At 38.1% G+C, this 14,010-nt stretch overlaps 1 protein-coding gene across 1 annotated transcript in view; it reads right to left on the bottom strand.

Annotated features, from left to right (window-relative positions):
* Nucleotides 1–6,092, bottom strand: part of ANO3 (anoctamin 3) — a 205,256-nt gene extending 199,164 nt beyond the window's left edge. The window contains exon 1 of the mRNA XM_082761999.1: nt 5,189–6,092. Within this exon, the coding sequence (XP_082618125.1) occupies nt 5,189–5,342 (154 nt within the window). The 5' untranslated portion in view covers nt 5,343–6,092. The remainder of the gene's footprint in view (nt 1–5,188) is intronic.
* Nucleotides 6,093–14,010: the final 7,918 nt, after the last annotated feature.

The raw sequence follows: 14,010 nt of genomic DNA, 5'->3' as shown, positions 1-14,010 counted from the left end.
GCAATCCCTACAAAAGATACATCCCTACACAAGATACCTGTTTTGTTTTCAAAGTGAGAACTTATTTCTGAGCAATGACATGGACATAACATTTGTTTCCAAGATAAAGTTTGAATTCAATGTAAGGGCGATTAAGGTTTGTAGCAATTCTGTTATCCATAAGTAATGAAATACATACTGCTGCATTGAGGGTAAGAGACTAATATCATTTCTGTTCTATTTCTGACGTCATTATGTTGCTTGACATCTTTCAGCAAAGCAGTGGTTTGCTGTGACACAAACAGAAAGATGGTTTCAGAACACTGAACTTCAAAACAAGATCTCAGTTGCTTCTTGATATCAAGGAAAAAAAAAAATCACACTCCTTGACCTCTTATTGTGTAAGAAGAAATGTGAGAAAGTATGAAATAGCACCTAAGCTTTATGCAATCATTTGTTACAATTGTTGATTTTACAAATGCTTGCATAGTTTCAAAAAATTGGGTTAGTGGAAGTGTTTCAAACTCTGATTCTACAACAGGCTGCAGCTTCATCCAGAATTTATTTTAATATACAGACCTTCAACTGCACTGCGACTATTAGACATGGTTTTCCATGTCTGGTGTATTTTCACTTGTTTTTCCTGTGCAGTTCTACATCTGCAGGAAACTACACCTTACTTATGCAGTTCTCTGGACATTGCACTGTAAACAAAGCACTTCTCAGAATTTTAATAAAGGGAAGGAGAAAATTTGATTCAGAAACTAAAACTTGATAAACTGTAGAAATAGGAAATACTAGTTTAGGAGGATTCTTCTGATGATCCAGAAGAGATAGAAACATTTTGTCAAGCATAGTTAAGCAGGAGTTACGTTCATATAGGGCTTTGCAATCAGAAGAAACTCATATATAACATGTAGGTTTTGGATTTTACACATGGTTGAACTACTAAATATTTCAATTTGTAAAAGGAAGTGCTCCATTTAAAAGACAGGGATCTACCACTCTGGCTTCTACTTTCAGCTGATATCATAAATAATATGACTTTATTCTTATGAGGTGAGACTGCAATTTGTCCACTCTTCTGAGTGGAGTGGTATATGAGCTCTTCTGAGGGAGTGGTATAGCAAGCCGTCTAGACAGGTTACTTAGAGGGCTGTTACGTACAGTGATGATAAAGAGCACTCAGTTCAGTCTGCTGCTCCCTCCTATAACCATCTGAGAAATGAAAAGAGGGAGTGATAGCTGCAGGGGAGTTTGCTCATTTACCACTGCTTTATTAACTCCCAAAGGCTAGTCAGTCTTCTAGCTTTGGTGAAATACACACAGTTGTTACTATGTATGCACACCTATAACATTGATGGTCACGGTTGCCCAACTGGTAACTACTGAAAGCATTTACTAATTTTTATCTTCTCTACCCACGAACTCACATTTTCCTTGAGCACCCTATTATTCTGTTTGTTCCCAGCCTGGACGTTTCATTCCTTCTTAAGTCAATAGTTCTGACGGAAGTCAAAGAGTCCAAGCCATGTCATTTAGAACATTTCTCATTTCACAAGGGTCTGAGGGCTACATGTATACTCCATCCCCACTTACGCTCATGTGTTGATATTTAATAAAAATATTTATTCACGAGAAAGTTATACAAAAAACATATTCTGGCACATATTAGAAGGTAAGTCAAGAAATGCGTGAGAACGTTTTTTGTCTTGCAGTCATAAAACAAAAACCAGTAGATAAGGCCATTATTGTAGGTTGCATGTTTCCAGTCACTTCCACAGTAGTGAAATGAAACAGAATAGCACCTATCAGTGATAAGGTTTAAGCCTGAACAAATATTTACAGTTGGAATAGAGGCTGGCTTTGCTTCTTGTGGGAACTCTGAACTGCAAATACAAAAGGTCTAGATCACAGAAATCTAGTTCTGCGTTTCTTTTGCTGAAATAACCTTCAGGTGCCCATTGGTCAAGACAAATTGCTCTATCTGCAACAGAGGCCTTCACGTTATTTCATGTTATCATGTATTAAAAATAAAGTTCTTTGAAGTTTCTTTTTTTAATAAGGTATTTACATTTAAAAAAAATCACTTTATTTTCTTAAGGATTGCTTGGTCTCTTTAAAAACCATCAGCTTCAACATTACCATGTGTTTACAGGATGTCTGCTTCAGTCAAGCTTTCACTCAGAGTTCAGCTGACCTTAGTGCCATGGCAATCAGTTGACATTGGCCTTTCACTTGGTCACTAAGCATTTTGTTAAAGAAGGTCAGTTCAAAATTCTATCTTTTGAAACAGTCTTGATATTACACTATTCAATAGTGTAATATCTGATCAAACCATCAAGATGGTTCATGTGGAAAAATCAGGACACACAGAGGTTGACAATACTGTCCCTCACATTCTAGGGTATTACTTTAGAATATATTGACATTATTGATCACAGATATATGCCTATTGATCACAAATAAATATGCCTTGGGGTTGGTACCTGCATCAGTGATGAAGACAGTGATATACAGAAAGTTAGCTTATATATATTTTATTTAAGAAGATTTGCATAGCAAAACAATTGAACATTTATATCCCATTGATAAGGGTTTGGTTAAACCAGGAAAAAAAACAAAGTTAAGAAGTTTTTGTGTCCAGTAACTCTGAATAAACATCAGGTCTTCTAATGACAATTCCATTTCCTGTTTATAGAACATTATACTATTTCAGGATATTCATTTTTCTGCATTAGCACTGCTGAGTGCCATGTTTATAATTAAACAACTGGCACACTACAGGAGAAGGCTTTCTCTGAAGTGACCGTATTTTTATATTGAATTCTGTTTTGTACATGATAAGTCATGGCACAAGTGTGATAAATTACTTTTCAAGAACAACTCAATGCATGTGAGCAGAAGAAAAATATTCTAATGCTTCTTCTAGGTTTACACTGAGTTCTAATGTTTTATACTTTATGCTATCATTTGTTGGTGCTTGGTATGATTTTAGAACAGTTCTTTAAATCATTTTCAAAAATACTTAATTTCTTAAAAACCATCAAGACTAAGTGAAAGATTTGGAATCTTTACAGAGTAGAATACTATGGCACACAGGAGCCAGCACCAGAAAAACCAGGTGCAACACCCTGAGGCATGATGCATGTTGACATCTTGGAAAATTTCTTATCCTATTGTCACTGCCTGACAAAAATGTTTCTTGTTTCCATTGCTTAAAAGGTTTCATTTTGCCTATGAGACAGCACTGCTAAGAAACAGATGGATCTTGAAGAAATCAGATTCTTTTTAATACAAGCAAAAGCTTTTTTTTTTTTTTTTAATAGCCATGGGTGATCAAGAAGTTCCTTTTAGGAAATGACATGTGGAATCCGAATGAAAGTTGGCCACTTTCATTCAGATTTCTGCCAACCCAACGCAAGACTGAACTACGGATGACTTGCTTGCTTCAAACACTGGCAAAATATATCAAGGAAAAGCTCCAAAGGAAGAGAAACTGCATTAGCACTCCATTCCATGGACCACAACCATTCATCCAAATCAGAAATATGAAGCATCAGCATTTACCTCATTCTTCTCATGATACAAAAACAAAAAAAAAGCCCCCTAACACATAGGAAATGCATTTATGCAAGATGATCCTATCATGCCAGCCCAAGTATACCATTTTCAACAAATAATTCCAATAAGTAATTCTTCAAAAAAGTATCTTATTTTGAGCATAAGACTCCCACAAGGTGGTTTTATTTTTTTTCCCTCTCTCCTGCAAATGTGTTACCATCCCACTAAAATACACTGCTCAAGCTGAATATTCATTTTTGAATTGATTGACAAGATAGGCTAGAACAGATTACTTGGACTTTCTGGTAATATAGCAAAGCGCATCACCTACTGCAGGCACAAGTACCTTAATGACAGTCTGGGGTAGGAGAGGTAATTTTGAAGTTACATTGCAGGATCCCAGGGAACAGACAAATTCAATTCCTGAACTTGCAAAGACCTGTTTCCATAAAATCCCCAGATTCCACAAGCATTTCTGCTATGAAAAAAACAACATAAGAAATATAGTCAAGTTGTAAAAAAAAAAATAAAACCGTTTCTAGTAAGGAAAGCATAATATATTTTTTCTTGCAAGAGAACAGATAGCATGGCATTTGTCCATTTTCAAGTGCAAGAACTGAATTTAAGGACCAGCTGTTCCAGAAGTTCTTCAGAGTTGAAAATGTCAAAGTTATATCCATATTCACCTACTTGAGCTGAACGGAAGTTGCAGTCTTCCAGATCTTGCAGGTTATCCTGTTACAGGACAAGTGTCATATATTCAGATATTGCCTATTTCTCTTGCTTACATTTTGTTCCAGTGATCATAAAAGCATGGAACTAAAAACCAGATTATTCCTCAGGAGCAGTGCATGTCCACATACATGTAGTCCACAAGATACTAGTCATTCTTACACAGGATTCCCTAAATGTATTTCCATTCAATGCTTTAGTAGGCATTAAAGACTTACGTGAGATTATATTGATCAACTGTGGTTCTGTTAGAAAAAAAAAAAAAAGACAGCCACATTGTGTGTGTTTTTGTAACTGAATTTTTAGAGAAACTCAAGTTTCAAGACACTTAGTTAATTGACATTTTGGGGGGGGGGGCTTGTTCTAGCTCTATCAGCTAGAGTAGCTATATATAGCTATTTTAACACCTGCCCCAAAATAAAAGCTATAGATGAGTAACAATGGTCATGGAAGAGCCTTATAGCATGCACGTTTCCAACTTCACAAGCCCTGATGTGATAAAGCCAGAGGAAAGCAGAAGAGGAGGCACAGCACAAGCACCAGAGGGCACACCTCAGGTACACACTGCACCAAGTGTAATGCCAGCCAGCACAGCTCCTCAGGCTGCTCTGATTTCCATTTAGATTAGAACCATGTTAGCACCCACATACAGATTGCCATCCAGGTAACACAAGGCAACAGCCTCTTGGGCTCTTCTAGCAGTACCTTGTGTGCTGGAGTGCTCAGATGATGCTGAAAAGTGTTCGCTTGCATATGTGTTCCACCCTTTATCTTAAATAAAAACAACTTCAGATTGCATACATGTGACAGCAAAGACTGCCGTGTTGCTCATCTGGTCTTATAGTTCACTCACATGTTACAGGAGTCAATGAACACAGAGTTGAGGAAACAGTTTATATAAAGGCAGGCTTACCAGCTGGTGCAGAACGCGAGCAGTGAAGTTGAAAACCACGATAATCGGCACATAAATCACTCAATTTGCCTTCCTTAAAGTCTGACTTGGAAGCCTCTTTGCTCTCAAATTCATCTGAAGAAAGTTTATCCAGTTCAATTAACACTTCTGACATTGTGAAACAGTCTCAGTGTAACTCAAGAAAAACCGAAGTCAATAAAAGAACAAACCACCTTAACTTCAGCTTCTTTGCCTTCTGGGGAAAAAATAACTTCCTATCACAAAAATATTACCCCAAGCCGTAATAGTGCAAAATGCTTTCAACTTCCTTAATGACTGAGAAACTCCATTTCCATGAAGCTGTTCTTCCAGCTCTGCGGCATTTGCTAAATATTGCAGCTCTTCTTTAAGGTAGAAAAATACTTCTTTAACAAGTTCTCTTCTCGGAGTGACAACAATATTATAGCATTCCTGCAGAGCTGGTACAAAAATAGAAAGGCTAAGTGGAGACATCTGTATCTCCGCTAAGTTCTGGACTAACTTTAAGAGTCTAATTCCCATTTTGTTACCCACTGGTCCGGCTGGGAGGGGCTAAGCAGTACCAATGAACTCAAGTGCATCCCGCACGCCAGCCTGGCAGCTGCACGGGGAAGCTGCTTCTTCCACAGCTCGGTTTCCTGGGTGAGCGCTCAGGTCTGTGTCCAGGATGCACGCAGCAAGACGTAGGCACACCACACACTCCATCAGTCCTTGAAAACAAGCAACGAACAGCTCTTGGTTCCTCTGCTCCATGTTTTTAAGGCTTGATTATACCAAGTTCCTTCTTAGGAAAACTACTAGTAGTAACGTTAAGCCAGCCGGCTCAGCCCTGGAAGCTTTCTCTGCACTTCTCCCCCAAGCTGCGATACCAATAAACCCCAGCAGAACTCCCGAGACCCGATCCGCTCCTCTCCCCTCGTTCCAGCCTCTGCCCCGGCAGCTGGAGACGCCACTAAGCAGTGCCGAGGGAGGCACCCGCTGGTGGCAGGGGAAACTGCACGGCTCCGTTTCCCTGCAGGACGGCAGAGCTGCTACAGCAGGAGTCATCATTCCTCCGAGTGTGCCACACGCGAGTTTGTGCTAGGGAAAAATCAAGCCTGACTAGAGAAAAGGCACCTACGGATGATGCATTAGGTATTAGTTGCCTATCACTTGCTTACCTTGTTTGCTAGCAGTAAATGCATAAACATCTATGTGGCCACACAGTTTGTAGGAAAAAGTCTCTTAAATGGTACCAAATCTGTAAACTCAAGTTGATAGAGAGGAATTGCCAGGGCAACTCCAGCTAACAAGACCCTCGTTTCAAGCCAAGCCTTTGGCAGTTACCTCTCCAATCCCCATGCTGACTGGGAGCAGGTAGAGCTCCCCCGTGCCTGCGTGGGAAACGTATCCTTCAGCAGCACCCAGCTGTCAGCCAAGGAAACCCCAAACATCCCAGTGGGACACTTCTCCATCTTAAGGAAACTTGCAGAAGGAGATTGTCTAGGTGACTTACAGTCAAAGCAGGAAACCCAGGTGTGGAACAAGGCTATTGCTACTAAGAGAAACAGTCAAGGGGCACTGAAATTCAGAATTTCAGTCACAGGGGAGGCTTTGCAAGAGGCCAGAAATAATTTGAAGCAGTTCTTTCATTTCACTTCAATTAATGCACATCAGGAGTGGGGAAAAAAAGACAGCCTGGTCAAAGAATCACAGCACTTCCCCAAACTTTAGAAATGGTTATGTAACAGGGAAAACAAGCAAGCCAATGTTACATAGTTTGGAAGGCAATTCCAGCACAACTCATGCCAAGAAAGGCAAAAAAGCAGAACTGACATACAGCAGTGTTAATAGAACCTTATTTCAGTTTTTAATTACATCAAGTCTGGTTATACTGCTATTGATAGCTGAAGTAACATGATGGTATTCTAAAACCATCTTCCCCCAGTCAAAAATGCTGGCTGTTAGTGACACATTTTCCTGTGCTTAGCTGGGTATCTGTGATTTTTTCCAGCATATGCAAACAAATTGATTTCCTGTACAAGTCTGTATCTGATGCTTTAGGTTTCTCCAGAGACACTGAACTCAGTGTAGCTTACTGTAAAAATGAAGCATCTAATTATTATGTTACTATTATGTTTTCTACATAGCTGTGTAACTCTGAATATGCAAATCACTTTAAGACATGTTAAATCTTTAGCAGTGTGACCATTTTTCATTTGTATATTTTTTTTTTCCTTTATGTTACGTGTTTATGTATATCATATGCTAACAGTAGGCAGTGCTTCTCATTTTTTCATCAATTTAGAGATTCCCCAAACTGGTTTACCATTTATGCATTACAGGGTGTGTGTAAAAACCCTGAAATACCAGTTAACTGTGCTAACAGGTAAGGATCATTTTACAGTGGTAGAAGATGACAGCATATTGATCATGACTATTTACTTTTCATTTATCTACTGAAAGCAGTTATGTAGTGCTGAAATTTGATAAACCCTACTCTTCTTTTCCCTGTGGCCCATGGAAGGCCAGAACAGCAGCAGATACCTATAGACATTTCCATGTTATTAAAGCAAAACAGATGTGCAGGGCCTAACACTGCACCTGCTTTGGCAGCGCAGAGCTGAGCCAGCCTGTGAGCAGCTCAAGTCCTGTATGGTATGGCATCTTCGGCATCTCTCCTTTGGCATCTTCATTCCTCTTTCAACACCAACAGTAGAAGATGGAAAAACCAGGAGCCTGATCTATTTTAATATTATTTCTATTGGCCAAGAGGTTTATAGTAACAAGAAGGAAAAACACTATCCAATTGTCCCTTCTGGCAAGGTATTAGAACAAAATCTTAGCAAATAGCATAGGAACAAACCATTTTCAGAACCTTAAGTGCCTGAAGGTACTCATATTAGGCACTTAACTGAACAATCAAAAGCACCAAAACATGCTGTTCCTCTGAAGTCTTGAAACAATCTGACTCTTTTAAAGTTGCTCTGTGAAGACATACTCTAATACATCTGGTCAAATATGTATACATTCTGGTAAGTTATTTACAGTAGTCTCATGGTTCTCATGCTTTGTCAACAGAGCATCAAAATTTGCAGGTTTTGGAATGTGAAAGTAGGGTTTATACCACTAGCAGTATTTTAGAGATAATAGAAATTTAATTATCATGAACCATTCAGATATTATGATCTAAAACTCAAGTCACGCCCAACCAAGTTATGAATACTTGTCCCTCAAAGACTACAAATAAGAGAATGTCAAGACAACTATTTGTCTCATTTGTGAAAAAACTCTTAATTCAAGAGAAGTACATGTTTACATGTATACGGTAATGAAGATGCATTGACACAATTCTCCCTTAGTCCAAAGTTTCAGTGCTTAGGCCTTCATTTAATTGAAGACCCAAGCTTAATGCCCTCAGCTTGGACAGAGCTGTGCCTATTCCCAGAGACTTCTCTGTTCAAGTGTCGGTGGGGAATCCATGTGTTAATTTGAACCTCTTGTCATACCCATTTGAACCACAGATAAACAAGATGTTCAAAACAGAGGAAATTAGTTCTCACCTTCTTAGAACAAAGCTAAACTACACTGGAATTATATTGTTTCAATCGCAGTAGATAAGCGTATTTGTTTATATTACAAGGCTAGCATGCTCCAAGCACTGAGAATGTGGGAAGTAATCTAGAGATGGTTGTGCAGCATCTGCTTAGAAGTGCACTATCTTTGTTTGAATATATATGCCAAACACCTCTGGATCTCAACTCTCACATAATAGTTTTTAGCCTGACTATATCGTTCAACAAGCCAACTGTAGTCCAACAGCAATTGGCAAGGACTTTGCAGTGAGGACATAAACTTGATCGATATCAATGGACAAAAAAAAGCAGAGGCTTCAGTGCACTTCAAGGAAAAAAAATGCATCTGGCTGCATGTTTCTCAGATAAACCAAACAGCATGGAAGAGAAGCAGTAAGATAAGCATTGATTAATCAGTTGAATTAATTTGTCTTATTCCTGGATGTTTGTTAACACAACCTCAAACTGTGAGAAGGCACAAAAGGAAGAAAATAGAACTAGTTCTGAAACAACATCTAAACAGGTCCAATATAAAACCACCTCATTTTTATTACGAATAGCTACAATCCTTATTGAGGGTTTTGGTCACAGACAACCCACCACATCAATGGCCAGAAAGAACTTCTCAACAGAAAAGGCATACAACAGAAAAAGCAGCTGACCCAAAACATCTTTGCACAGAAGCTCTCCTAAGATGTTAAGATGTTAAGTCACATCTTAACATCGATGATTTCAAAAATAATGGTGTTGCAATATCTGTACCAGAGACAGCTTCAATGCATAAAGAATCACAGAATCACAGAATTTCTAGGTTGGAAGAGACCTCAAGATCATCGAGTCCAACCTCTGACCTAACACTAACAATCCCCACTAAACCATATCCCTAAGCTCTACATCTAAACTACATCTAGAACTTCATTTATACCTAACAAAAGAATTATGTTTTACCTAATACATAAAGAGACCATAAATACAGCATGCTGTAATGAACCAGAGCAGTTTTTAAATAGCAAAAAAGTTTATACTACCATAGCACATGTTTAACGTTATCTTATCAATTAATTCAAGAGCCATTTAGGTTTCCACAGAAGTGGTTATTTACATTGTAAGAAGAGGTAAGGAAGAAAACTCCATCTGTCTTCTGTTAACAGACCCAGGAATACCTCAGACTGTCTGCTAAATCAATTGAGGCACTATTTGAATTTGATTATTTTACTGTATCATCTTTATCTGTTTTGAGCTGGTAGAAAAGTGAACCAATTCTGGCTACACTCTGCTGATGAATTAACACATTTGAATGTTTTGCAAATAGCTTTGCCTGCAATATTGAATAATCCATCTTAAAAGCATAGTTTTCTACTTCCCATTTTCTTATTTAGGGTTGTTGGGAGGCAATATTTAATTATGAATTAACTATCCCATAAAAATTTCAAATTCCCTTTTGAGTTTACTGCAATTCTTTGTTTTCAAAGCATTACTGCATGATTCAATGAAGAACTATCCTAAAATAGGTCACCATCATCCTCCCCAGGGAAGAAAGAACAAAATTAAGTAGCCAGACAGCACACTGTCATCGCCTAACTTTACCAATTATAATAGGAAAATAAATTGGGGAATACCATTAAAGGCAGACATGCACTTAATGAACTGCAGTCCAAAAACCCAAAGGCTATTTAATCTTAGCACTTCCTAGTTATAGAAATACGTTATCTAAATTTAATTTAAGCCAAACTTCTTAATATATACTTGCTGACAAGACATATACAAAATGCATCGAGAACATACTCTGTCATTCAAATGCAAGAAGATCATTTATACTGCTGAGTCATTAAAAAACTGTTTTGTCTTGAGCAAAATGCTCATGTTTATTTTGCTCCTAGATAATGTTAATACATTTCCAATTACATTTGATTTTGATTTTTAGCATGCTGAACACAGTCAGCAAAACATATCACAAAATGGATCATTCCTGTTTGTGAGCAACAGTGACAGTTGCAATCAGTTTATGTTACAGTATTACCAATAAGAAAACAGTACTTGGAAGTTTGCATTAATTTACTTTCAAAGTAAAGAAATGTGAAGGGAGACCACTAACAAAGATCTGCTGATAAAAGCAAGCTAAAACCAGGTTGACCTATTACACATTACTGGTATTCATCTAGTAACTACTTTTCAGCATTCGTTGTAATATCAGATAGTTACTAGGATAAGAGACTATTCCCATAAAACACTACAAACCTTATGCTTTGTCACACAAAGACCTTTTGCAGTTGCTAACAACATGTTCACATGGTTGAAGCAATGTGTGATTTCCACTAAGGTGTTGCTTGTAGCCTAAAGAGAAGACCAAAATACCAACAGCAAAGAGATAAATGAAACAAATATCAGCCCCTGGTGGCAAAGTCCAAAACCGAAACATGCCCTAGTTACAAAGCAATTACTCCTGAAATCTCCTCCACAATGCTTGACAAACTTCCTAAAGGCCTTCATGTATTTTTCTAGTTATATGCTACTTTTACACAGGTTCTAACAAACACAAAATTGAAAGCTATGCATTACTTTTAGTAACTTCAGCTAATTAATTTTAGATATCAATTGCGGAATTCAAATTTCATCTAAGATATTAATGGGTGCAACAGAATGCTCTGTACAACTGTTTACTGTTTCCAGTAAGACCTCACAAACAAAGCAAGACATCAAGACATTGTTTCTAACTTATCTATAACCAAAATAGGAACTATGAAAGTATATTTTTTTCATACTTTTAAGACCCATGCAGACAAGCATATATTCAATTGGTTTCAGAAACATTTAGTTGTATGGAAGATTTATTTCCATGACAAAACAGAGCTGCCTAGGTTCACAAAACTCTAGAATGATAGCTGGTTAAGGAACTTGACGTATTAAGCATAACATACTAAGTACTCCCTAAGCAACAGGAAATTAAACAGTCCTCAAACATTCTCTTACTGCTTACTTAAAAACAAGATTTTGTAAAATGCAATAATATTTCCTTACAGACAATGGATGTTACTCAAAGCACTAAGTCATTCAACTGTTTATTTCACATCTGCATTTTTTGAAGTTGGATTTGCATTTACCATCAGGTTACTGAAGTTGTTTCTTGAAAAATTCACATGTACAGTCTTTGAGATGCACACTATTTCCTCAGTGCCAGGCAGCCACTTTGAGCATGCTTAGCCTGTGAATGATAGACTTGCTCAATGAATTAATTTCAAGTAGACACTAGGTGTCTGACTTGCTTCATGATAGTACATGCTTGTTGTTGAACAGAAAGGTAATGGGAAATATCAGAGCAATTTAACCAGAGAGAAACCATTCCCCTCACCCCACCCCCATCTGGCCTTATCTTTTAGTAACAGGAAGGCCTACTGTACGTACATCTGAAATTTGGGGGGAAACAAAGGACGTGATTTTGTGGCTCAGCTCTTTGTATTGCTGGTTGCAGTTCACTGTCTGTAGAGAACATACCACTAGCCAAAAGTAAACGTCAGAGTCAGGTCTGGCATTTCAGTGATGTTCTCACAAGTCCCAACATGTAGAAATAAAATTTTCCTGTATTCCCCCCCACCCCACAGCGGTTGTGTTCAGAGACCTATAACAATGTCAACAATTGTTTCCTTGGTCCCTTCCTGTCAATCCCTGATCCTATCCACCTGTGCTGTTAAAATTCTTCCGTAAATCAAAGTACATAAAAACAATGCAACTGTTTCCCTACCAGTAGGTTCCTGTTCAGAGAAAGGGTTGAACAACTACTTATTTTACTGAATACAGTACTATTCCATAATTCCACCAAAACATCAGGGCTTGTTTAGAGGAAAGAACAATTCCTTCAGTACCTCCTAGCTCTTCATTACTAGGGAAAAACACTGATTCTAACTAACCTTTTGGCTGGAGCTCTGTGATTTCAGGCTTAAAAGGGGTGACTGCATTACAAGTTCTGCTGTGGAAGAAACCTCTGATAAGGTAATTCATGCATTCAATTACACTAGGATAGCAAGAATCATGTGCACAGACTGCTTAAGAATCAAAAAAAGTTTTTCAACACCATTTGGTCAAAGACCTGACAAGTACAGAAACAGCTGAATTATTTTTGAAAATTATGTGAGCTCTCAAGCTCTGATGTTCCCCAATAATCTGTGGATTTCAGTTTTCAAAAACTGTTGTATGACTGAAGCTCTCTGAATTGAACACATCTTATGTCACTGATATAACAAAACCTGAGGTCAAGAGCTGCTTTGCAGAACTGCTTGCAGCAAACTCACTGTGGACAGTTTTATACCAAATGTTGGAAAATTTGTTCCCTTGTAACTTACAGAACTGCAACAGCTGTCCCATGCATTGCCTGCCTGCAGCCTCCTGTATTTCCATTGAGAAGAGGGTACAAGCAGGGGTAAGGAACACGACTGGAGCATGCACATGCACAACAAACAAGCCTGTGCAGCAGCTCCAAAGCCCATGGAGCTGCAGCTTCAGCATCACATTTTCTCCAGAAAAGGACTGAGGGACCTGCATGTCCCTACATTCCACTATGCTGGATGTTTTCTCCCTGCCAGCTTATGATACCCTAGCAGGCACTTTGGACAGGCAGCTAGAGGTGCGCTGTTTCATATAAAAGCCTTTGGATATATTAAAAGCCTTAGAAAAACTGCCACATCTAATTACTTATTTCTTCTTTCCCAAACACTATTTTTAAATACCAACCTCAAAAATTACAATAATATAGCTCTCTTGAAGTTAGAGTGAAAATGAACATAATCCCATTTCAACACTACCATAGCGCACACAGGTTCTCTGAAGTCTGTTCAACAGAATCCTCATTTCAACATTATAGTATGGCCTCTAGTTTTAGTGAGCATCTCTTGAACTGCTGACAGATCTTACACTGCAAAAAGATGAGTCCAGATCCCTCCACTTGCACTCATTTAATAGAATACTATATACGTAATTCTGTAGAAGGAGATATTAATATCAATTACAGTGGAAAGGTGAACCAACAATTGAAGGTATGCTCCAATAACAAAATCACTGTCCTGATTGCTCCCTACAGAATGATGCTTTTCTGCTGTGTGCTCTAAGGGAGCTAAGTTTTCTCACCTTAGAAGATATCTTGGATACAAGCAAACCCAAGCAATACAATACACAGATTTAATACTTCAGTCTACCTGAGATTTTTTTTTTAAATACAGGGAACAGAAGATAAATTCTAAAGACATCCAAGTCTTCAGA

This window comes from Aythya marila (assembly GCF_965140915.1).
Source record: "Aythya marila genome assembly, chromosome: 5".
Lineage (NCBI taxonomy): Eukaryota > Metazoa > Chordata > Aves > Anseriformes > Anatidae > Aythya > Aythya marila.
This window is presented reverse-complemented; position numbering and strand designations above follow the sequence as displayed.